Source organism: Gopherus evgoodei, chromosome 7 (genome assembly GCF_007399415.2).
Source record: "Gopherus evgoodei ecotype Sinaloan lineage chromosome 7, rGopEvg1_v1.p, whole genome shotgun sequence".
Taxonomy (NCBI): domain Eukaryota; kingdom Metazoa; phylum Chordata; order Testudines; family Testudinidae; genus Gopherus; species Gopherus evgoodei.
In genome coordinates, this window is record NC_044328.1 from 46299497 (window position 1) to 46323490 (window position 23994).

General features: G+C 41.7%; 1 protein-coding gene across 1 annotated transcript in view; it reads left to right on the forward strand.

Annotated features, from left to right (window-relative positions):
• Positions 1–23994, forward strand: part of CTNNA3 (catenin alpha 3) — a 987819-nt gene that overhangs the window by 193848 nt on the left and 769977 nt on the right. Inside the window, 1 exon segment of the mRNA XM_030569668.1 lies at positions 13192–13455. Within this exon segment, the coding sequence (XP_030425528.1) occupies positions 13192–13455 (264 nt within the window).

A 23994-nucleotide genomic window follows, 5' to 3' on the forward strand; every position in this document is an offset into this window, starting at 1 on the left:
TTCTAAACAGTCTTGATCACCACATGATTATGTCAAGTTCAGACCTCTTTACTTTCAATAGTGGACATTAACTTGACAGTTCTGACATATTAATGATTAATAGACCAGTGATTCCTGACAATGAAGACTGGATTCTCTTTTTATACTGAAACAAATGCTATATTTGACTTAAAAGATAACGTGGGGTTTCAATTACACAGGTCAGCTTGTATGCAGTGTTGTAGCTGTTGGTCCCAGGATATCAGAGAGACAAGGTGGATGAGTGTAAGGGTCCGGTGCTGGAGCTCGCCCCCTCAGGCGCGGCGGGGAGCCAGGGCGCCTCCCTGTAGGCAGCAGTCCGTGCAGGGCCCAGACCCGCCAGCAGGCGCTGAGTAAACGAATAGTCTCTAAACAATTCAGAGTCCTAGCCCTTCAGCAGGGGCTAAGCTGAGGTCTATAAGCCCGGCCCTGGAGCAGGGGCGGGGCAACAAGCAGCTCAGGCTCAAGGCCCTTCAGCCAGGACTGAGCAAGTACAGAGTCTATAAGCAGTTTGGGCTCAGATCTTTCAGCAGGGCTGAGCAAACAGTACCTTCGCCCGGCCCTTGGGCGGGGCAGGGCTGTAAGCAGCTCACAGCTCAGACCTCCCAGCAGGGCTGAGCGAATACAAAGTCTATAGCCCAGGCCCTTGGGTAGGGCGGGGCAACAAGCAGTTAGGCTCAGGCCTTTCAGCAGGGGCTGAGCGAATACAAAGTCTATAGCCCAGGCCCTTGGGTAGGGCGGGGCAACAAGCAGTTAGGCTCAGGCCTTTCAGCAGGGGCTGAGCGAATACAAAGTCTATAGCCCAGGCCCTTGGGTAGGGTGGGCAACAAGCGGTTAGGCTCAGGCCTTTCAGCAGGGGCTGAGCAACAAGTGAACAGTAGCAGTCTGTAAAGCCCAAGCCCTGGCTCAGGGCTGGGCAACAAACCCAGGTAAGAGTCAGACCCTCAAGCAGGGGCTGAACAGCGAGTTAAACAGCACAAGAGGCCTCCTCAGGCCAGGGAGAGGGGGAAGTCTGCCACCCTTGGAAGGGTGCCAGGGGGGACGCAGGCCCTCCCACTCCACTGCACCCCAGCCCGGGGCCCTTAGCAGCGTAAGGGTTCACTGCAGTCAGTGGGGAATCCTGGCCGCAACACACTGACATTGGTTCAGGGTCCCCTGGAGCCAGACTGGGGTCGGCTTCCCCCGGGCCACTTCCAATCTCCCCCTCTCTAGGTACCTGTCCTTCGCTGGCGTTGTCCGGTGGGTCCCAGACCATGGGTTCCTCTGGATACCGGGCGTAGGGAAGCTTAGGCCGCTCCTCGGGATACTGGGCGTAGGGAAGCTCAGGCCGCTCCTCCAGATACCGGGCACGGGGAAGCTCAGGCCAGCATTCCTCCGGGTACTGGGCATGAGGCAGGTCAGGCTAGTGCTCCTCCGGGTAGTGAGCGCGGGGCAGGTCAGGCCAGTGCTCCTCCAGGTAGGGAGCACGGGGCAGGCTGGGCCCAGTTGGAGCTCAGGCACCAGCATCTGTCCTCTCCAGCAGTCAGCAGCTGACTGAGTGCTGAGGCCGGGCTTTTATACTTCCTGTCCCGCCCCTTGACTTCCGGGGGGCGGGGACAAGCGGCAGTGGCTCCGCCCACGGAAGCACCTGTTCTGGCTCACCCCTCTCAGGTGCGGCGGGGAGCCAGGGCACCTCCCTACAGTGAGTAACATCTTTTATTGTCCCAACTTTTGTTGGAGAGAGACATGGTCTGAATAGAGACACTGGATTTAAGGCTTATTACAACAATCTATAACCCTAAACCCTACCGTTCCAGCTTTTTCCCCGTCTTATGAATGGAGAGGCATTCATGGGTCACTTTACCTTGAATGATCCCTTTGAAATATGTATTAACTACTTTTGCCAAATAATCTGTTCCACCTTGTATTTAGCTGTGACGCTCTGAGTACATTTCCCAGACCTGAAGAAGAGCTCTGTGTAATCTTGACAGCTTCTCTCTCTCATCAATAGAAGTTGGTGCAATAAAATATATTACCTCTTAGTCTCTCTAATATGTAAACTTAACACTAAAAGGTCCAAATGCAGAGCTGACTACAGATTCTGAGCAACTGGTTACTACAGCCCTTCAGTGTTCCAGAAATCCAAACCGAGTTAAGAATTAAACACTGAAATGTTGACAAAAATAGATAGGGTTAACAATGTAATGTCATAAAATGCCCTGCCTTTTAGAAAACTTAGAAATGTCTTACTGCAGCAATGGGGAAATTTGGGCATTACGTTCTGCATGGATTGTGCCAAGATGTTAAAAAGGAAGCCCTGGGCAGTGCATTAGTTAGGGAAGGGTATAAAAGGATTGGAGGCTCTAGGACCCTGGATAAGGATGTAGATCATCCTGGTATCAGGAGCTGCATGTGGGTGCACATTAATAATGAATTGTTGATGATTCTTAAAAGCAGTTAGTCAGTTAGTTCCAATCAGAATATAAAAGGAGTTGGAGCCTAGTTTAATCTATCTTTCTAAGGCTCCTAACACTTTTATCTGAGTATCATTATTTTTATTATTCCTTCCTCTTCTTCTTGCCATTTTCCCCTCACACCATCTTAAAAGAGAAAATTGTATTCTTATGAATATCTAGCCTTTATATAGCATGTTTTGTAACTAGATTTGAAAGCACTTTCATCCACCTTTTACAGATGGGAAAATAAGTTACAGAGAGGTGAAGTGACTTGCCCAAGGTCACCAACAAGTAATAGCAGAACTGAGACTAGAGCCCACGTCTTTTGAGTCCAAGTCCAGTGCTCTCTCTACTAGATCTCACTGCCTCCCCCTTTATTCTACTTTTCTTCCTTTTGATGAATTCATCTAGTTTTCCTGTGTATCTCAGTCTACCTCCCTCTCTTCCTCCATCCCATGTTGCTTCAGAGCTCTTTCTTTTGCTCCTGATCTTCAGCCAGTGACAATTTCTTCTGCAGCTGCTCAAGGTCACTGTGGGTTTTTGAGTTTAAGGACCTTTCTTCTGCTGGGTGAAGCAGGGGATTTGTAATTCCCTGGGATACAACTGCTCTCTCTCTGACTGTGCTGGTATGTGACAGTGTGTCTACAGTAGGAAAAAAGACGTGTTTTTAACATATGTTAGGTAACATGTTAACTAGTGTGTGTTGAAATTCTAGAGTACAAAATGCAAGTTGTAGTTCTAACACGTATAAGCTGGTTAACACGAACCCTCATTTCACCCTGGCTAATGAGTGTTAAAACTACATTTGCCTTTTAACACATTTTAATTAACATAAATTAGCTGACTAAACACATTTAAAATACTTTCCCCCCTTTCTCTAGTGAAGACAAGCCTTGAGAGGGTGAGAATTTTGCTGCAAGCTGGCTCAGTTTGAGCACCAGTGATGTTACACTGCTTTGATGCATTTGCTATGGATAAAAATCCAGATGTGGCATCCTAATTTCCTTTTATATCCTAATCTGATAATTGACTTAATTAAAGTTCCAGAATATTTAATATTCTGCATTTTTCTATCTTAGTGGGAGATAAATTAAATGAAAAACACTTGGAGGTTTGCCAAAGTAGTCTTTAAGATGCCTGATTACTAACTTTCAACTATGTTTTTAAACTGCTTTAAAATCTGAAAAGATACAGCAAGACTTCTGTGAGCTAACTATTTCACTCCCACTTAGTCAGATGTGGAGAAAGCAGAACCGCCCCTCCTTGTTGTTTTAAATTTTAAAATTCTAGCTTCCTGCCATGCGGCACCATTGGAGAAGACAGCTAGTCTCTATGATAAAAGTGTTGGCTTCACGACACAGGAAATGCTCTTCTATTTTCATACAGTGACAATGAAGTCCAGAAGCTCTCTTCTTCTGTCAAAAAAGAGAGGAAAATAATGAAGTGAGAAAATCCTGTTTGATTGCCTAAATATTTTTGCTCTTCATTTTGTAAAGGCTTCAAACGGTATTTTTTAACTGTTTTTAAAAGAAGGAATCTCTCTCACTTCCTCTACCCAGCTCCCTGTTGCCCTGTCCATACTAGCAGCAGGAATGCTGTGTTGCCAAGCAGGGCTCACCCAAAAACTACTAAGTAGAGTTTCCTAATGCAATTCTGCTTAGCATGAGTTTAACACTGTTTCACTGACCAGTATGGATAGGAAAGCTTTTAAAAAAAATAGCAGCATAGAAACAGTACTACAGACAGAAACAGTATTCAGAAAATAGAGATAGGGACGGATTTTTTAACGATGTTTTAGGTAACTAAAGAGGCACCTAAAGTGCTTATTGGGATTATTAAAATTGTATCAGCAAGTGAAATCAAAGGGATTTAAGTGTCTAATCTGTGTCTGAAAGTCCTTCCTAAGTACCTATCTGCCTCTTTAGGTGCCTAACTGCCTTGGAAGATTTGGTCCTACCTTTACTTTCTGAATATAATTGGGTTATTGGTCCGGTTAGTGCAAACAGATCTGCTACAGTTTTGTTTGACTTCATTGGGATTCTTCATAGGACTAAGGATTTACTTAAGTGGATTTGTTTTTAGTATCACAGTCATAGGCCATTTGTGAAAGCAAACAATGTTATAGCCATATCTTAGTTTGAACATTGTTTGTCACACTTTTAAAACTGTTTGTGTGGATGTGGCTTCTATATATTGGATGGGTTTAAATGTGTGGTTGGTACTTGTGTATAATATCTGCACCTTCTTCCTGAAGTCAATGAAGAGCCTGGGAGAGAGGAGAAGTAGGTTAAGTCTTAAGTATGCAAAAACATTGTTTTCCAAAAGTAGAGCAGCAAAAGTCCCCTGAAACCTGAAAAAGTTTAGGAGTGGGATGCTGACAAGGAACAGGCAGGTTTTGTAATTTTTTAAATTTTAATTGAGAGGCTTTGTCTTCCAGACCCTATAGGTCATGTTGTAATCTGGTTTTGCCTAGTTCAGAGAAATGTGAGTATTTGGTGATTCTTTAAAGATAGTTACAGGTGACTTTGGAATAAGCTATTCAAAATGTTGACTTTTAAAACAGTATCCAAATTAATTTGCAAATATTACTACTTTATTTATATGATGATTTTACAAGTTAAACATCTCTTTGCATGTCACTAAAATCCAACCCATCAGTTTGGTCCAGTTCCCTAACTTCTTGTTCTGTTCATATTAGCGTTCCATGAAGGTACTTCCCTAGGATGTACTAAGACATGAAATGAAAGTATCTTGATTTTGACAAGTTTCCTGTCTGCATATGCCTAATGTTTACTTCCACAAATGTAAGGTGTCATGGTTTACTTAACATAAGTGAATAGGATTATGGTATAGGTCAGTTTAGGCTACATCATTGTAACCATATTTGTGCTTAATATTGTTGGTGCTTAATGAGTGTGTGTGTGTGTGTTTTGTCACGCACGTGCATGTGCGCTAACCAGCATATATTGGTCAACAAGAGAAAGTTAACTATTAATATAATTTTAATCTGTGGGTTAAAATAATACCAGTGTAAAGCAAAATTAATTTTTAAATTGCAAATTCTGGATTTATCTCTCTATTCACTTTTCCCCTCTCTAATAATCATGTTGAGCATTCTACATCTGGAGACTCTCCATACATTTTAGAGGGTGGGGTCAGCTTGATCCAGTGGATAAAATATTTGACTGGGAGAGACAAGACCTGAGTTCTAGTCCCAGTTATGCCTCTGATCTGCTTGGACAAGTTGGTTCTGTCTCTGTGGCCCTGTTTCCCACCTTTGCCTGTCTTATCTGCTTACACTGTAAGGGCCAGATTTTTAAAAGTATTTTGGCATCTAAGGATGGAGATAGGCAACTAATGGGACTTTCAGAAGAGCCAATCTCCATCTTTAGATGCCTAAATACCTTTAAAAATCTACCTTGGAGTAAGAACTGTCTCTCGTATAGTTTTTGTATAGTGTACTGGTCTCAGTTGGAATCCCTAGGTGCTACTGTAACAAAAATAATAATGAAAGATAAAATATTTAGGTGCAGAGTATTATATCCAGTGTTACCAAGTGACTAGAGGGAGGTTCTGTGTTGTGTCCTCCAAATGGTCTTAAAGATTATTAAAGTTTTAGAGTGATAAAAAGTCATTAATAATATTAAGATAGGAAGCAAGTGAATACTTCCTGAGGAAACAGCATATTATAATAATTAGGGAAGTGGGCAAGTGACAAAGGGTATTCTGTGTCTCAACCATGCATATAGACATAATGAAAGAGAATATATATTTAACAGAGTACAGCTGCAGGAAAAAATTAAGAAAGGGACATAAAGGAAAAAGTCAGTGGTGATGGAGTCACCGTGTATGCATTATGTAAAAAAGCAAATGATGTTCTAAGATATATAACTAAGGCAACTGCATTTAACTCAGAGACAATGACTGAATTAGAAAATACTTCATTTGAAATGTTATGGAGACATTGAATTTGCTTCATAAAGGAAATTAAAATCTTAGACTCTAACTTTATTTTGGGGGTGACGTGGAAAAGGCTGAAGAAGCTGTATATAGCTAAGTTCGAAAAAAGGAGAACATTCAGAAGTAACATACAAATATATTTATGTGGCAACCACACAGCAATCTGTGAATGAACTTTGTTTACCTTAGTAAAATTTATGGGCAAGGACTAAACATAAGGAGACTTAGGGTATGAATCCACAAAAGTACTTTGGAGCCTATGTCCCATTTTGGGGGCACTTAAGTCCTGTGTTTAGGTATCACCGTGATCCATAAAACTCTCACTCGTCTGCGTCCTAACCTGTAGGTGCCTAAACTCCCTCAGCTTCTGGGCATGTGGGTGCACAGGGACATATCTCCTTCCTGAGTATGCCTCATGATAGGTGTCTGGATGCCTAAGCCTCAGAGAAATTCACGTTTGGCAGCCTAAGCTGTGTGTGTGAATGGGGTTGATTCCAGTTGGTGGCCCTGAGCATGTCTACTGAATTGAACCACTCAGGAAAGTTGACACAAAATCATCAGAGGGAGGAGGACCTCTCTTATAAACTTTATGCTCAGTCAGGATGTGGGAGACCCCCATTTCAGGTCCCCCTCTCTTCCAGGGGAGAAGGGATTTGAATGGGGATCTGCCACCTCTCAGGTGAGTGCCATGGCCACTAGGCTATGGAATAGTCTGACATGGGAGTCCCTCAATCTCTTCTATTGAAGTTATTCCACTTTAATTAAACAATGGGATACTTAAAAATTAATTAGGCCAGAGAAAGAGTTAGAATGACTCAATAGTCTAGTGTTTAGGGTAGTCATCTGAGAGGTAGCAGATCCCTCTTCAGATTCTTCGGGGGGACTTGAATTGGGGTCTCCCATATTCTGGGTGAGTACCTTATCCAATAGGCTAAAGGTTTAAGGAAGGTCCCCCAGTTGGTTTGTTGCACACTGATTTCCCCCAGTTTGTGGATCACTAGCAAAGCAAGGTGCTTTCATGTAGCCCAAACTTAGGTATCTTTATCTGAGAGAGGAATAGAGTTTACAACACGCCTTTCTGGTCAGCATTTCCTGTTGGCTAGCTTAGGCTTCCAGTCCTAGTGTGCTGACTGTATGGACTACATTCTTATGTACCGGTCTCTCCTTTTTCATTGTATCGGGAGCCTACGCACCTAACTCAGGCTATGTGGATCAGTGTTAGTCCTGAGATTTTCTAGGTGCCACAACACTGAGCGTTGCAATGCCCAGGTCCTTGCATGGATCCCATATGTGGAGAGTGGATGTTGAGAAGAGATTTTTAGTTCAGAGAATAATTGGGGTATGGAATGGGTTGATAGAGGCTATAACTGAGGATCAAAGAATTTAATTGTGGAATGGATGAATATCTAGAAACTTGGAGCATTTCTGAATAAACCTGCATATAGGTGGCTGTGATAACACAGCTCACTATAAAACCCTAAAAATATCTGTGCTATCCCTAGAGCTTCATGTTCTTGGATGTTTATTTCCAGAAGGTGAAGCTTCCTCAGAGAGCTGGTATATTGCCCCTGAGTCAAATATAAGTTGCCTGCTCACTGGGTTTGACATGGGCTATATGTATTTATATAACATGACAAGTGTTGAGCTTATTGTTAAGCATGATTGCCTTTTTATGATTGTTGATTTCACTAGTCATACCTACTTAAATCCTGGAGTCCTTACTGAGGCACAAATCTTGAAATTTGCCATGAGAAGGCCTTAAGAATTTGGCTTGATACAAGGGCATGATTCAATTAATCCAAAGTGAGAAATACTTAGGAGTAGTAAAAATCCAGCTAACTGGAGTGTTGGATTGACTTAACGTTGACTCCAGGCTCTCTGACCCTCTGCACATAGCATAAATCAGGAGAATTCTGTAATGACATACGCTTTTGGGCATGCGGTTATAGGGAAAGGTAAAATCATGAACTATTTGAATTTAGGCCTTGTCTACACTACAGGGGAAATTTAATCTAAGCTATGCAATTTGAGTTACGTGAATAGTGTAACTCAAATTGATGTTGCTTAGACCTACTTACTATGGGGTCCACACTACGCGATGTTGATGGGAGATGCTCTCTCGTCGACTCCCCTTACTCTTCTTCATCCGATGGAGTACAGGAGTCGATGGGAGAGTGATCTGCTCTAGATCTTCACTAGACCCGCTAAATCAACTGCCGATGCATCGATTGCCACTTGTCGATTCCCCAGTAAGTGTAGACAAGTCCTTAGTAACTTTATTGGATACCTACAGAGTCAGAGCCTTTGCTTTCCAATCCTTTTCATAATGCTTGTTTTATATATATATAAAGGTGACATAGAGTAGTGGTTAAGAGTGCCGCCCTTTGATACGGGAGACCGGGGTTCAAATACCGGTTGGTACCCCTAACGCATCACCTGCCTACCTGAAATATGAGAGCAACACGAACTAGGAGAGCCATACCGGCTCGGACGTCGCCCGGATTAACAAGGTCCGCGCCAGATGTCGAGGAACCAGGACAATCTGACGATAAGTGGGCTACTGGAATAAACCATTCATGGACGAGACAAGAGAACCTGGAACTGATGGAATGCTACTATAACAGTAGACCTAAGGAGAGGGGATATATGAAACGTATGAGGGGGCTATGGATAGACAAAAGACCTACATCCACACTTACTGAGAAACAGCTAGTTACCCAACGCTTCAACATAGTAAAGAGGAAGCTGCTCTCGCAGCTTGAGATAGACCAACTCCACATTACATCCCAGACTCAAGAAGGCCTGGAAGAACAAGTGGATGTGCAGCCCACTCCTGAAGCTGAAACTTCACTGCCACCCCCTCCATTGCAGAGCACAGCAGCTGATATGAGGCATAAGATCATGGAGAAACTAGCTACAGTCAATCCTCGAGACCAATTACCAAGGCTCAGTGGAGAAGTACCATCAGATAGTATGTTAGAAGATGCCAATAGGGCCCTCATGACAATCCCTACTACCACCATAACTTAAACCAATGAACTGGTATACGCTACAGCCTCTGTAATCCTGGAGATGCTTGGCTGTACGATCAAGAAGAACAACAGTATATACCCACCCTGGAAAATGAGGTTGGAGGATAAGACCAAGGCGACTTGGAGAGAAGTTAGTCAGCTGGTGGAATTACAGAAGGGTGTAGAGATTAAGGATAAGACTCGGCTACTGAAAAAATACAAGGGCCTGACTCCATATGAAGCCCTAGAGACTGCTAAACAAAGGCTCACAGCACTGGCTACCAGGTTAAGGAGATACACTAGAGAAGCAGAGGCCAAAAAAGGAAATGCCCTGTTCTCTAAAGAACCATCTAAGGTGTACTCCCAGTTACAGTGCAACAACACAATAACAGCAGAGCCACCAGCAGCAGAAACTGAACAGTACTGGAAGAACATATGGGAGAAAGAGAAGACTCATAACACCAGTGCAAGGTGGCTGCAGGACCTGAGAACAGAGCACAGCAATCTCCCAGAACAGAAATCAGTTACCATCACAGTAGAAGACATCCAGCAGCGGGTCAAGAACATGAAGAGCTGGACAGCACCTGGACCAGATATGATCCACACCTACTGGCTAAAGAAACTAACAGCAGTGCATGAACGCCTAGCAGCACAGATGAACCAGCTGCTGGCAGCAGGCTCCCACCCAAACTGGCTAACACAAGGAAGGGGACAGTGCTGATCATGAAAGACCCCTGCAAGGGAATAGAACCATCCAACTACCGGCCAATAACCTGCCTCCCTACAACATGGAAAATCCTATCAGGTATCATAGCCGCCAAGCTACAGGACCATATGGGCCAGTACATGAGCACAGCTCAGAAGGGCATTGGGAACAACACCAGAGGCTCAAAACACCAGTTGCTCATAGATAGAGCAGTCACCCAAGACTCAAGGTCTAGACAGACCAATCTGAGCACAGCCTGGATTGACTATAGGAAAGCCTACGACTCAATGCCGCACACATGGATCTGTGAATGTCTGCTGCTATACAAAGTCAATAGGATACTAAGGACCTTCCTCAAGAACTCAATGGGACTATGGAAGACGACACTGGAAATCAACTCAAGGCAGCTTGCACAAGTGGCCATCAAGTGCAGCATATACCAAGGTGATGCACTGTCTCCACTGCTGTTCTGCATAGGCCTAAACCCCCTCAGCCAGATAATTACAAGGACTGGATATGGGTATGGGTTTAGGAGTGGAACTACCATCAGCCACCTCCTCTACATGGATGACATCAAGCTGTATGCTAAGAATGAACGAGACATCGACTCACTAATCCACCTGACGCGGATTTACAGTGAGGATATCGGGATGTCATTCGGATTGGAGAAGTGTGGCCGGATGGTAGTGAAGAGAGGGAAGATAGTCAAGACTGATGGGGTGGAACTACCAGCGGGCCACATAGCAGACATACAGACCAGCTACAAGTACCTTGGCGTCCCACAGTCACATGGAAACCACGATGAGGAGGCAAGGAAGACAGCAACATCCAAGTATCATCAAAGGATAAGACAGGTCCTGAAGAGCCAGCTCAGTGGGAAAAACAAGATCCACGCCATTAACAGATACGCCCTGCCGGTTATCAGATACCCTGCCGGTATAGTGAGCTGGCCAAAGGAGGACATGGAGGCTGCCAATGTGAAGACCCGGAAGCTCCTCACAATGCATGAAGGTTTCCACCCCAAGTCCAACACCCAGAGACTGTACACCAGCAGGAAAGAAGGCGGGCGGGGCTTGGTGAGCGTCAAAGCCACTGTCCTGGACGAAACCCGAAGCATCCAGGAGTACATCAGTAAGATGGCCCCCAAAGATGAGCTGCTGAGAGAATGCCTGAGGCAGCAGCAGACATGGGAGGAAGACCATGCAGAAGAAGTGCCATGGCAAGACAAGATCCTGCATAGGATGTACCATCGACAGATAGCTGAGGTGGCTGACATTGGGAAATCCCACCAGTGGCTGGAAAGGGCTGGACTAAAAGACAGCACTGAGGCACTGATCATAGCAGCACAGGAACAGGCACTGAGCACCAGATCCATTGAAGCAGGGGTCTACCATATAAGAGAGGACCCAAGGTGCAGACTGTGCAGAGAAGACTCAGAGACAGTCCAACACATAGTGGCAGGATGTAAGATGCAGGCAGGAACAGCATACACTGAACGGCACAACCAAGTGGCTGTCATTGTGTACAGGAACATCTGCACAGCGTATGGGCTAGATCCTCCCAAGACCAGATGGGAGATTCCACAGAAAGTTGTGGAGAATAGCAGGGCTAAGATTCTGTGGGACTTCCAGATCCAGATGGACAAGCAGGTACTGGCCAATCAACCAGACATTGTGGTAATAGATAAGGACCAGAAGACAGCGATGGTGATAGATATAGCAGTGCCAAGTGACAGCAACATCAGGAAGAAGGAGTATGAGAAGCTGCAGAAGTACCAGGGCCTGAAAGAGGAACTAGAGAGGATGTGGAAAGTGAAGGCCAAAGTGGTTCCAATGGTGGTAGGAGCACTCGGGGCTGTGACTCCTAAGCTGGGTGAGTGGCTCCAACAGATCCCAGGAACAACATCAGAGCTCTCTGTCCAGAAGAGTGCAGTGCTAGGAACAGCTAAGATACTGCGCAGAGCGGACACAACAAGGTGCAGATGAATGCTAGGGTGGGATTATGTTGTATGAAAGAACCCAGCTCTGTAATGTGGGATTTCATTTATACAATGGCTTACTGATGATTAAAAAGACATATTACACAATAGTTAAATTTATCCTAAGTAAATGATCAATGAGGGAAGCAGTGATCTGCTTCTGTTTAAGGCTCCCTCTGTGTTGCTTTGCCCCTGAGTCTTCCAAATTATCCTGAGGAAGCAAGATCTGGTTTGGTGGTCCCCCAGGTCTCCACAAAAATATGGGCTGGAACAAGGGCTCTGTTTATTCAATACTGAAAGTGCCATTTTCCAGCCATCAGCTGATGGGGAAAGAAATGGCTACTACATTTTTTTTTATATAATGCCTTTAGATGCAATGCCAATGGAAGGGCTCTGTCACGAGGCAGGGCTTCTCCTCAGCTTGTCAAGGACTCACTTTTTTAGGCAGTTTTATTGTCCAAACTTAAACAGTTCCTCAACTCTCCTTTTAGATATCAGACTTTTGTTGCCTCCCCTCCCGGGGCAGTCTGAGGGTCCAGCTTTTTTCGTGTTCTGTGGCTTTGTCTCTCATTCGGTCACTCTTTGACCCCTTATAGCTCCAGGTGCAGCCCCATCCCCTAAATTAGCCAACTGGGAGCACTTGTTCTGGCACAGGGATACTGGACCTCCTTCAGTTTATGGGGCCAGCCTCCCTGTGACAGGTCCTTATTGACTTCAATTGACTTTCAGGCAGTCAGCAACTTCCTTATAATTTTCCCACTCATTCTTGTGTCTTTCACTTCACTCTTCTGCCCACAGTTTGAAGGAACTGAGGCTGGAAGCAGGAGCTTCAACTATTCTAAAAATCCTGATTTTTTTCCTGTTCCTCTTCCTTTCCCTCAGTTTAATTTCTGCTTTCGTCTAAATTTCATCTTATTTTAAAAATAAGTAATAAAGTGCTACAAAAGAAAGCTATAGTAAATCAATCTTTGCTGAAATTTAAGTCACTGTTTCCTTTAGAAAATATAGTACAGAATGAAATAATTTGTTTCTACATTACTTGTCAATTTTAGTGTGCTTTAAAAACTCTTCTTTTCCTGGCAGGATTTGAAATCTAGCAATCAACGAGATGAAATTGCAGCAGCACGTGCTTCTCTGAAGGAAAATTCGTCTCTTCTACATTCAATTTGTTCAGCTTGTTTGGAACATTCAGATGTTGCATCCCTTATAGCCAGCAAGGACTCAATTTGCAATGAAATACAGAGCGCTCTCAATGTCATTTCTAATGCTTCTCAAGGAATTAGAAATCAAAAGGTTCATCCTACATCTCATTCAGCTATGCTAGGAAGTGCACTTGATGAGCTTGAGGTAGGTATATATGTAAACATGTACCAACTGGAGAATGAATTAATTTATTTTAAATGAAGGTAGTGCTTGCTAAAGTGACATTGGAAGCATTAGAAACTGAAGTTCTGTTTATTCAGTGTGGATAAATTAATGCAAACTTTCCCATAAGGTGCATCAACCCTGATCTTGGTGGGACCACTTCCCGCAGATAAGGTGGTGGTTAGGTCTCCAAGCCTGTTTAGTTTCTGGATTCTCTAACACTACCAAAAAGGGTGCTAATTAGTTCTTGTTGAGTTGCTGATGGAAGGGATGGACACACACAGGACAGAAACTGGAATAAGCCCATTTTATAAATGCCACTAACCAGTTATCAAGTGAAAACAATTTTGGTTATCAGTGGCCTGAGCTGGATTTCAACCAGTGTTTTGGAATAAAAGATTCTGTCCTAATGCCGTCACATATGATTCACATAATTGAAGTTTAGGATTTGAATTATGCTCTTTTTCTGTCATCATCATTTATGTGATAACCAGTGACAAAGTGGTTAAATTAATTTCTTTTATTGGACCAACTTCTGTTGGTGAAAGAGACATGCTTTTGAGCCATACAGAGATCATCCTGGGACCAACACAGCTACAGCGATGCTGCAAACTGTTTAATAAACAGGCATGTCATTCATATGTTTTAGACAAAAATTGTGTTTGTTTTCAGCAGTTAAGAATATATTTGAGGAAAGTCGCATCTTTCTCTTCTCCCAAACAAGTCTTAATCATCTGAGTGAGGTTCCCCCTTTGCATGTGTGACTCTGACCTGATCTATTTGACATTAGGAGACCAGAGTTCTAGTTCCGGCTCTGCCACTGGTCTGCTGATTGATGTTGGACAAGTCCCTTCTCCTCTTTGTGCCTCAGTATACCTAAATTGGGCGTGATGATACTGACTTCCTTTGTAAAGCACTTTGAGATCTACTGATGCAAATGCTATATAAGAGCGAGGTATAATAGTAATAATGTTGTTAGTATTCCTTCTGGTGCTTGAATTTACCCTCTGCACACTCTTTCCCTCTAGTAAAGAGTCACTAGCTCTGCATTATGAGCTTGATCTTGCAAGGTGCCCTCAATTCCCATAATGTTAACAGGAGTGCTCCAACTTGCACAGATTGGCTCTAATTCTGCAGCCAAAATGACAAGAACACTGTTCTGTGTTATTTTGTTATCAGGAGATAGGAATGACTTCTGAATGGGTGACAGACCCTTCCTGTCTAACACTGAAGTATCCCAGCACCACTGTATGCCTGAGTTCTGCTGGTCCGGTGAGCTGCATTAGAGAGATGCTGCATAATATAAGAGAATGGCTTTAACAGTAGAGGCAGCAGAATGATCTGACTAATAATGTCACTAGGTGCCATTGAACCACGCAGTATGTCTTGGAAGTAATTGCCCTCCCTTTAGCCTTTTCTGTACTGGGGAAATTTTAAAAAATATTTCCCACCATTATTACTATTAAGCTACATCTATACTATCCGCTAGAGATGTGATTCCCCTGCTCGTATACACATGCCTGGGGGAGTTCTCATTGAACTAACACGAGGATGCATATATGAGCAATGGAATCACACCCCTAGCTCATTGTGTAGTTGTAATCTTAGTTGAGCTGCTAATACTGGTGAAAGACCTAATGTAGACAAGGCTTATTTGGCTGGACCATGCTAAATTAATCTGTTCTTCAGCAGGCATAACTGATTTAGTGCTAAAAATACTGGAAATTACCAGTTTGCCTAAACTGGGCTCCCAATGTTGCTAACACTGATTCAGCAAAACCAGTGTTACATCGTTGATGGTAATGTTTTTTTCCCCCTAAAATTCTCTAGTGAAGACAAGCTGTATATGCAAATATGTATATGGCATCACACAATCTCTGTTGACTATGTGAAATCCATATCATGTTTCAGTTTTACTGTTTACTGTTACTACATCTGTTGTTTTTTAAAACATAGAGAACAATGGTAATTGTTACAAGACCAGAAATCCTCCTTTTTATTTAATTTATTTTCAGTTAGAAATATAAGAATATAGAAGCTCAAACTACTGTTAAATATATTTTTTCATTTATTTGTATATATATATATTTTTACTGACCACAAATGGGAGCTGAGGCTATATGAGCTAGATAAAGCAAAATAAATTGAGAATTTGCCATTTTTAATGATTTTACAAATTTAAGGGTTGCGCTTTATTTACAGAACGTTGAGTACGGTAAGAAACCAAAGTAACCTCTGCTGTGTCTTGCTCTTGCAAATACAGTGCTGTGAAACAAATTGATGTAGTAAATAATCTGTTGGAAGGCAAACCTCATTAAATTTTATCATGTGGAAATGTATCAAGGAGTTTACACAACAAGTACTATCCAAGAGTTTTGCAATATCTTTCACCCTTACATGCAACTGGCAGTCTGAAAGTAAATAGAGATTTAGTTGAGCAAAACACAAGTAGAATTAGAACATTGTACCTCCTAAATTCTTGTGTATCAAGAATTCCACAATAAACACCATAGAATTCCTATGACATTCATAATTAAACATAGACTAATAATGTTTAATTCTTAATAATTACTAGGGTTGTCAAGTGATTAAAAAATTAATAAAAATGAATGAATCATGCTGTTAACAATAGAATACCACCTATTTTAAATATGTTTGGATATGTACTAAATTTTCAAGTATATTAATTTCAATTACAACACAGAATACATAGTGTACAGTGCTCACTTTATATTTATTTTTATTACAAATATTTGCAGTGTAAAAAACCAAAAACAAGTATTTTTCAATTCAACTCATACAAGTACTTTAGTGCAATCTCTTTATCATGAAAATTGGTCTTACAAAATGTAGAATTGTGTACAAACCCGCCTGCATTTAAAAATAAAACAATGTAAAAAATTAGTGCCTACAAGTCCACTCAGTCCTACATCTTGGTTAGCTAATCACTCAGACAAACAAGGTTGGTTACAATTTGCAGGAGATAATGCTGCCTGCTTCTTATTTACAATGTCACCTGAAAATGAGAACAGGTATTTGCATAGCACTGTTGTGGCTGACATTGCCAGACACTTACGTGCCAGATGCGTTAAAGATTCATATATCCCTTCATGCGTCAACCACCATTCTGGAGAACATGTGTCCATGATGACGGGTTCTGCTCGATAATGATCCAAAGCAGTACGGACCAACACATGTTCATTTTCATTATCTGAGTCAGATAGCACAAGCAGATGGTTGATTTTCTTGTTTGGTGATTCGGCTCTGTAGTTTCTGCATCAGAGTGTTTCTCTTTTAAGACTTCTGAAAGCATGCTGCACACCTCATCCCTCTCAGATTTTGGAAGGCACTTCAGATTCTTAAACCTTGGGTCGAGTGCTGTAGCTATTTTTAGAAATCTCACATTGGTACCTATGCAGTTTGTTAAACTTGCTATGAAAGTGTTCTTAAAACGAACATGTGCTGGGTCATCATCCAAGACTGCTATAACATGAAATATATGCAGAATGTGGGTAAAACAGAGCAGGAGACATACAATTATCCCTCCAAGGAGTACAGTCACAAATTTAATTGATAAATTATTTTTTTAATGAGGATCTGTATGGAAGCATGTCCTCTGGAATGGTGACCAAAGCATATCTGGTATTTAAATACCTTGCAACACCAGCTACAAGAGTGCCATGCAAATGCTTATTCTCACTTTCAGGTGACATCGTAAGTAAGAAGCAGGGAGCAGTATCTCCCATCAATGTAAACAAACTTGTTTGTCTTAGTGATTGGCAGAATAAGTAGGACTGAGTGGACTTGTAGGGTCTAAAGTTTTACATTGTTTTGTTTTTGAGTACAGTTATGTAACCAAAAAAAAAAATCTGTATTTGTAAGTTACACTTTCACTCTAAAGAGATTGCACTTCAGTAATAATATGAGGTGAATTGAAAAATACTTCCTTTTGTTTATCATTTTTACAGTGCATATATTTGTAATAAAAAAATAAAGTGAGCACTGTGAACTTTGTACTCTTTGTTGTAATTAAAATTAATATTGAAAATATAGAAGAACATCTAAAAATATTGAATAAATTTCAATTGGTATTCTATTGTTGTAAGTGCAATTAATCATGGTTAATTTTTCTGAGTTAATTGCATGAGATAACTGCAATTAATTGACAGTCCTAATAATTACATGTTGAAAACTGTATTAAAAGAACATGCAGGGCCAGATTCTTCAATGCCTTCTCAGGGCCTTTGCATCACCAGAGTGTAGGGGAGCTCACAGCTGTTGCAGAGCCACTATGTCTGTTTCCTGAGCCAGCCTTGTCACCCACCACCTGTCCTCAGCATATATGGTGTGTCGAGAGTGCAATGCAACTGGCATGGAATACCTCAGAAACCACACCTAAGTGGCAAAAATTAGAGAAGCCCAAAGGCTGCTTGAATGTACATCAGGGCTCAGGATGGCACAAATTTGCTCAGAACCTCAGGGTGCTGTAGCCAGCTTTCACATTGCTCCAGTCTTTCTTTTGCATGGAACAGAAGCTCAATGAAGCAGAGAATTTGGGCCTAACCATCTAATTTAAATACTCATTTTCTTTTGAAACTTGTTTTGCTTACTGCTCACTGCATTAATTCAGTAGCAGAAAAAGACATTCAGGCAAGACGCATTAGCAAATCTGTACTGTAGCTGCTCAATCAGTCTACTTTTGTAGGTTCTGGTTTGTTTATGTTGACTCTTCTACCTGCCGCCAACTCTGAATTGATCAAGGTAAAAACAGTCCATTATGTATCCTTTGTCTTACACCTGCCTGGGAAATATTGCTTGTTCTTTTGAGCTTCTCCACACTGTGGAAGAAAGCATACATATCTGATTAAATTATTGGAAGAATTAAAACCACAACCAGAATCCTTTGAGTGAGTCACTTCTTTTGTTTAGTATCGGGGGGTAGCGATGTTAGTCTGTATCCACAAAAACAACAAGGATTCCAGTGGCACCTTAAAGACTAACAGCTTTATTTGGGCATAAGCTTTCGTGGGTAAAAACTTCCACTTCTTCAGATGCATCCCAATATTTCAGTCCTTGATTTATAAGTGAATGTTGTAGCCATTCATTCATGTATGATACGGATCATCCGATCATGTAGATATCGTTACATAACCAGAACTTAAGAGGTCTGCTATGAGAAGGAATCCCTTCTGTTTCCCCCATACTTTGAAGTTGCTTCTCTATGAGCATTTGGCTCTATTGGTTTACTCTGTGAGCATGTTGTCAGGCCATTCTGCAGCTTAGCCTCTGTCAGTGCACTGGAGAAAGTAGCAATGCCAGCAGTAGCAATGTTCTCTCTGTGTCTAGCCATCCCAGGTCTGAAGCCCATTTAGGAGTCAGGATGTTATAGGAGGAGAGATATTGCAGTTGGCAGACAAACACCTGGAACCAGTATCTGCAAACCATTCCATGGGATGGTACCTCCCTGAAACTGTTTAGTTTGTATTAACTGTTTAGTTTCAGTGATTGACTTCAATCACCTCCCAGAGTATTTAATTCCTGTGGGAGCTGTGGTAGCCCCTCCTGCATGGAGTAGAACACAATCATAAATAAACCATTCACACACAGCGTAATACAGTATGGTCCCTAAATACATTGCATGCGATTCTATTATCTGACACAGTGGGCACCCAACATTCCCCTAAAGACAGTAGGAGACGTGGGTGCTTATTACTCCTGAAAATCAGGTCACTTTTATTTAAGTGCCTTGGTTTAGGCACTGAAGTTTGAAAAATATTTACATTACTTATTATAATCAAGAAAATGATCAAATAGCATAGAAGCAGTATTGTCAGAAGTGCCATGTCATAAACTCTGTGTTGCGAAGAATTAACTAGACCTCCCTTGACTATATCACATTACGTTTTTTCATAAATACAAAAATACTTCTCCAGTTTAAACACCTTTGCCTTCTTGAGGCCTCTGTGGAATTGTACATTTGCAGGCACAAACGATATAAGGAAACTGCAGCACTCAACGAGATTAGTTTCTATTTTTGACTTTTTGTCATCTTTTGGCTATGGTGGTGCTGACTGTTATCCATACTTAGAAGAGCCATAGAAGATTTGCACTTAGTTGAATAAATGCTTTGAATACTTAGGATACTTGAGAGCTTCTTTGTCTTGACCACATTTCTGGATTCTGGATTTAAAGGTTAATTTTATACAATAACTCCTTACAGCTCTTTTGGTAAACAGTAGCTTTTATCAAAAGTTAGTTTAGACTTATTAACTTTCAGAGAAATATGTTTTTATAAATGTAGAGATAGATAAATTAAGTAGACCAATATGCCATAGTCTCTCTGAACTGTTATTTCAGTGTTACTGCACCTAGCTGTACTACTTTAAAATTACTATATCAAGTTATAGTGATAATATAGTATTTACCTCTCAATAGAGCAAAAGAGCAAAAGCACAGAAACAAGAGAAGAGGACATGAAAAAAGATTTAGCAGAAATTCCTTACCAGCAAGTGCTTTCTTCTGCATCCTTCTCCAAATGTATCATAATCTAGTGAACTGGCATATGCTAGTTTTGCAGATAGATCATCATCAATTCATTGTGGCTGTATTTATGAGCCAGCACCTATATGTTGGTGGGGATCACAGCAGTATCATTTCACAGAGAGAAAGTAACAGAGTGAAAACTCAGACCAGAACTAGTAAATTATTGCTCATTACTTTTATTGACAAGAATAACTCCATCTGACTGGCAAATTGTTAACAGGATTGTGAAGTTTTCTCATCAAAAATAGTACTAGCTAATGTGGGGCAGTCTCCTCTGGCTTCTGAAAATTAATCATCCCCTGCCCCATGTACCCACATATTATATACACTTCTTTACCCATGTACATTAACATGCAGCTTTTGCTAGTTGCAATATTTACTATTTTCCATTTGACATGTGGCATAATCAAACCCACAGGTTTGCACAGCTCAAGATGCTTGGCAAGAAGTAGAAAGGTTTATGAGTTTCCACTTGCTTAAAGTTCTTTGGTGTTTTCATGGCAAATAAGGTGGCTATCTGTTCAGAGGACTTAATGATTTATTACAAAATTTGGAACAGTTCTGCTGTTCAACATTTAGTTGGAGAGTTCTTGATTTAGTTCCGTTGCAACATTTTCTAGACAATATTGGAGGCCGTGACTGAAGTCTCTGAGTGAAATTCTGGGCCAATGAAGTTAATGAGAGTTTTTCCATTGATTTTAGTGGAGTTACGATTTCAGCCCCATGTGCCTATTCTATTGTAAAGGTATTGTGGTTAAGAGCAGGTGCAGTATTGAGGAGACTGGGGCATCCACTGAGAATAGTCCAGGAGACTTGACAGTATTGTGCAAAAGAAAAATAAAGTGCCAGTGAAATTATTCACATTAGAGAAATTTTAAAACAACAAAATGGCAGATTAAGTTCACCCTCCAAAATACAGTACATAAAACAAACAGAGCTTCTCCTATCAAATAATTAGCTTAATAGTTTGCAGGCCAGAAGTCTTCCTATTTGCTTTCTGTATCTGTATAGGAAGAGGGGGAAAGCTTTGTTATTTAAAGACACCCATTGTCCCAGCCATGCAGTAAGAAAGACAATACACCAGGGATATGGTTAAGTTAGGTTTATTAGCTTTATTAACTCACCTGGGTAATATTAGGTAATAAGTTGTACAGCACAGGTCTAGTCATTCCTTAATTGTTTCCACTATTTGGGAAGGCTGCCTTCAGCCCTCCCCTTCCAGTTCCAGCCAGTTGCTGGGCTCCTACTGCCCTCCCCTTGTTTGAGGGATAAGGGGAGGGGAAGTGAGGCAACTTATCTCCTTGCAATATCAGACATAGGGAGCCACAATCATGCTTCCTTAGAGGATGCCTTCCCCTAAGTCTACTTGCAATTCCGGTTTATCAGGTAACCAAATCCTCTGTGGAATGAGTACTTGCACTGGACACCTGCCAAAAGGTTCCAACAATTAGCTTGGCTGACTTGAAGGAGCCACTAAACCCTTTCTTCCCACTGTCCACACACAACCCCCTGCACTCAAGGTTGCTTACTCTCCCCCTTAACATAGATCACTTCATCAATCATTTGCAGGGGGAAAAGCTTCGTTACTTAAAGGCACCAGACCTTTTTCTCACTCTCACAGTAGATCACTGTGTTCCAAGGCTAGTCAGTCTTCCTCACTTCTCTAATACTTAGCTCACTTAGAAAACAAGAGAGGAGTGTTGGATTCCACTAATCTACCAATCCCTACTAGAGGGGAGATATGGGCTTCTCCTATTCTCACTTCCTAAGAGGGGCTAAAACAGTGTTTCCCAACCTGGAAGGAAGGTTCCCAGACTAACGAAGGTAGGGTTCTCTGAATTATTCAAAAGGTAATGCAAATGTTGCACTAGCAAAATGGCTATTTGTATTTCACAATTGAATGGTTCAGTGTATATTGGTTGGAAATCAACTATTTGTTATAAGTGAATTACCTCTATGTTAATAAATCAATAAATACTTAAATATTATTTACTAATTGTGTATGCAGTTTGCAAAACCCTTATTAGTATGCTAGTTATCAAAGTATAAGCTTTTTCCTTTCTCTCTCATGCTGTGGTGGGCATTGCCTACATAAGCAATCAACGTAATTATAACCTAGGTAAAGCCGTGATTAAACATCTGTGATGCAGAAAAACATAGATCTCACTTCTGAAAACTGTTTAGGTGCTGCTTTTTAATTTTTTCATTCACACGGTCTGTAGGGGTAACTGCTGAAAGGTTAGTTTTCCCTGCATTTTAGGGTCCCTCATGATACTTCTTACCATATAAATTCAATTAATTATAGTACATTTCCTCGATTTCCTCAAAAATAGAATGATACTTAACTGTTGTCACTGCATTAAATATAGCTGATTTTTGATTAATCAGAGAATCATAGGACTGGAAGGGACCTTGAGAGGTCTTCTAGTCCAGTTCTCTGCACTTAAGGCAGAACTAAGTATTATCTAGACCATCCCTGACAGGTTTTTGTCTAACTTGCTCTTAAAAATTCCAATAATGGAGGTTCCACAACCTCCCTAGATAATTTATTCCAGTGCTTAACAACCCTGACAGGAATTTTTTTGATGTCCAACTTTAACCACCCTTGCTGCAATTTAAGCTCCCAGAGATTAAGGATAACAATTGTTCTCTCTTGTCCTTGTTACAACCTTTTATGTACTTGAAAACTGTTATCATGTCCCCCCTCAGTCTTCTCTTCTCCAAACTAAATAAACAAACTTTTTAAATCTTCCCTCACAGGCCACGTTTTCTAGACCTTAAATAATTGTTGTTCTCCTCTGGACTTTCTCCAATTTGTCCACAACTTTCCTGAAATGTGGCATCCAGAACTGGACTTAGTACTCCAGTTGAGGCCTAATCAGTGTGGAGTGCTGCATTCTCACTTTGGATTGCAGCAAAGATGATGACTGGCAATTCAGATTGTCTGTTAGAGTGGTCTGGGGCATTTGTGAGGTTAGGAGAGGTTTTTCAGAAGTTTATATGTAGTTTATAAAAGTTTATAAAACTCTTGTGTTCATGTGGGTATGACTGAGTGAGTAAATGGATACTACATTTGTATCCACATTAGCAGTAAACCAAGACAGCAAAGCAGAATGCTAAAACCCATGACAATTCTGATCTTGAAAATAACCTCTTTAAATCCCAGCTTTTGTCACAAACATCTCAACTACGAACAAGCACAGATCCCTAAAAAAAAAATAAATAAATCACAAGAACATGCATCTTTGGGAACTTGCAGAGGCTTGACATCCACGGGGATGTCCAGTACCTCTGAGCTTCTCTCTACATTTTCTCCCACAACTCTTAATTTGCTGCTTGCTCCTATGACAAACTCTCCCAACTCCAATGTAGTAGCTTGGTTTACAGTTTGGAACATGCATAAAATCAGGGCCAGCTCCAGGCCCCAGTGCGCCAAGCACGTGCTTGGGGCGGCATGCCACGGGGGGCGTTCTGCCAGTTGCCGGAAGGATGGCAGGCGACTCCGGTGGACCTCCTGCAGGCGTGCCTGCGGAGGGTCTGCTGGTCCCGTGGCACCGGTGGAGCATCTGCAGGCACGCCTGCGGGAGGTCCACCGGAGCCGCGGGACTGGCGAGCGGCAGAGCGCTCCCCGCGGCGTGCTGTCATGCTTGGGGCAGCGAAATGGCTAGAGCCGGCCCTGCATATAATATTAATGTTGTCAGTGTTCTATGAAGGGAAATTCCTGCAGCTTTAGAAAGAAATTATACCATGAAGAACAGCACACATACAAAATGGGAAATGACTGCCTAGGAAGGAGTACTGTGGAAAGGGATCTGGAGATCTCAGTGGGTGAAAACAAGTTAAATATGACTCAACAATGTAACACTGTGGCAAGAAAAAAAAAGCAAACGTCATTCTGGGATGTATTAGCTGGAGTGTCGTACGCAAGACATGAGAAATAATTCTTCCACTCTACTCCACATTTTTGTTCAACACATT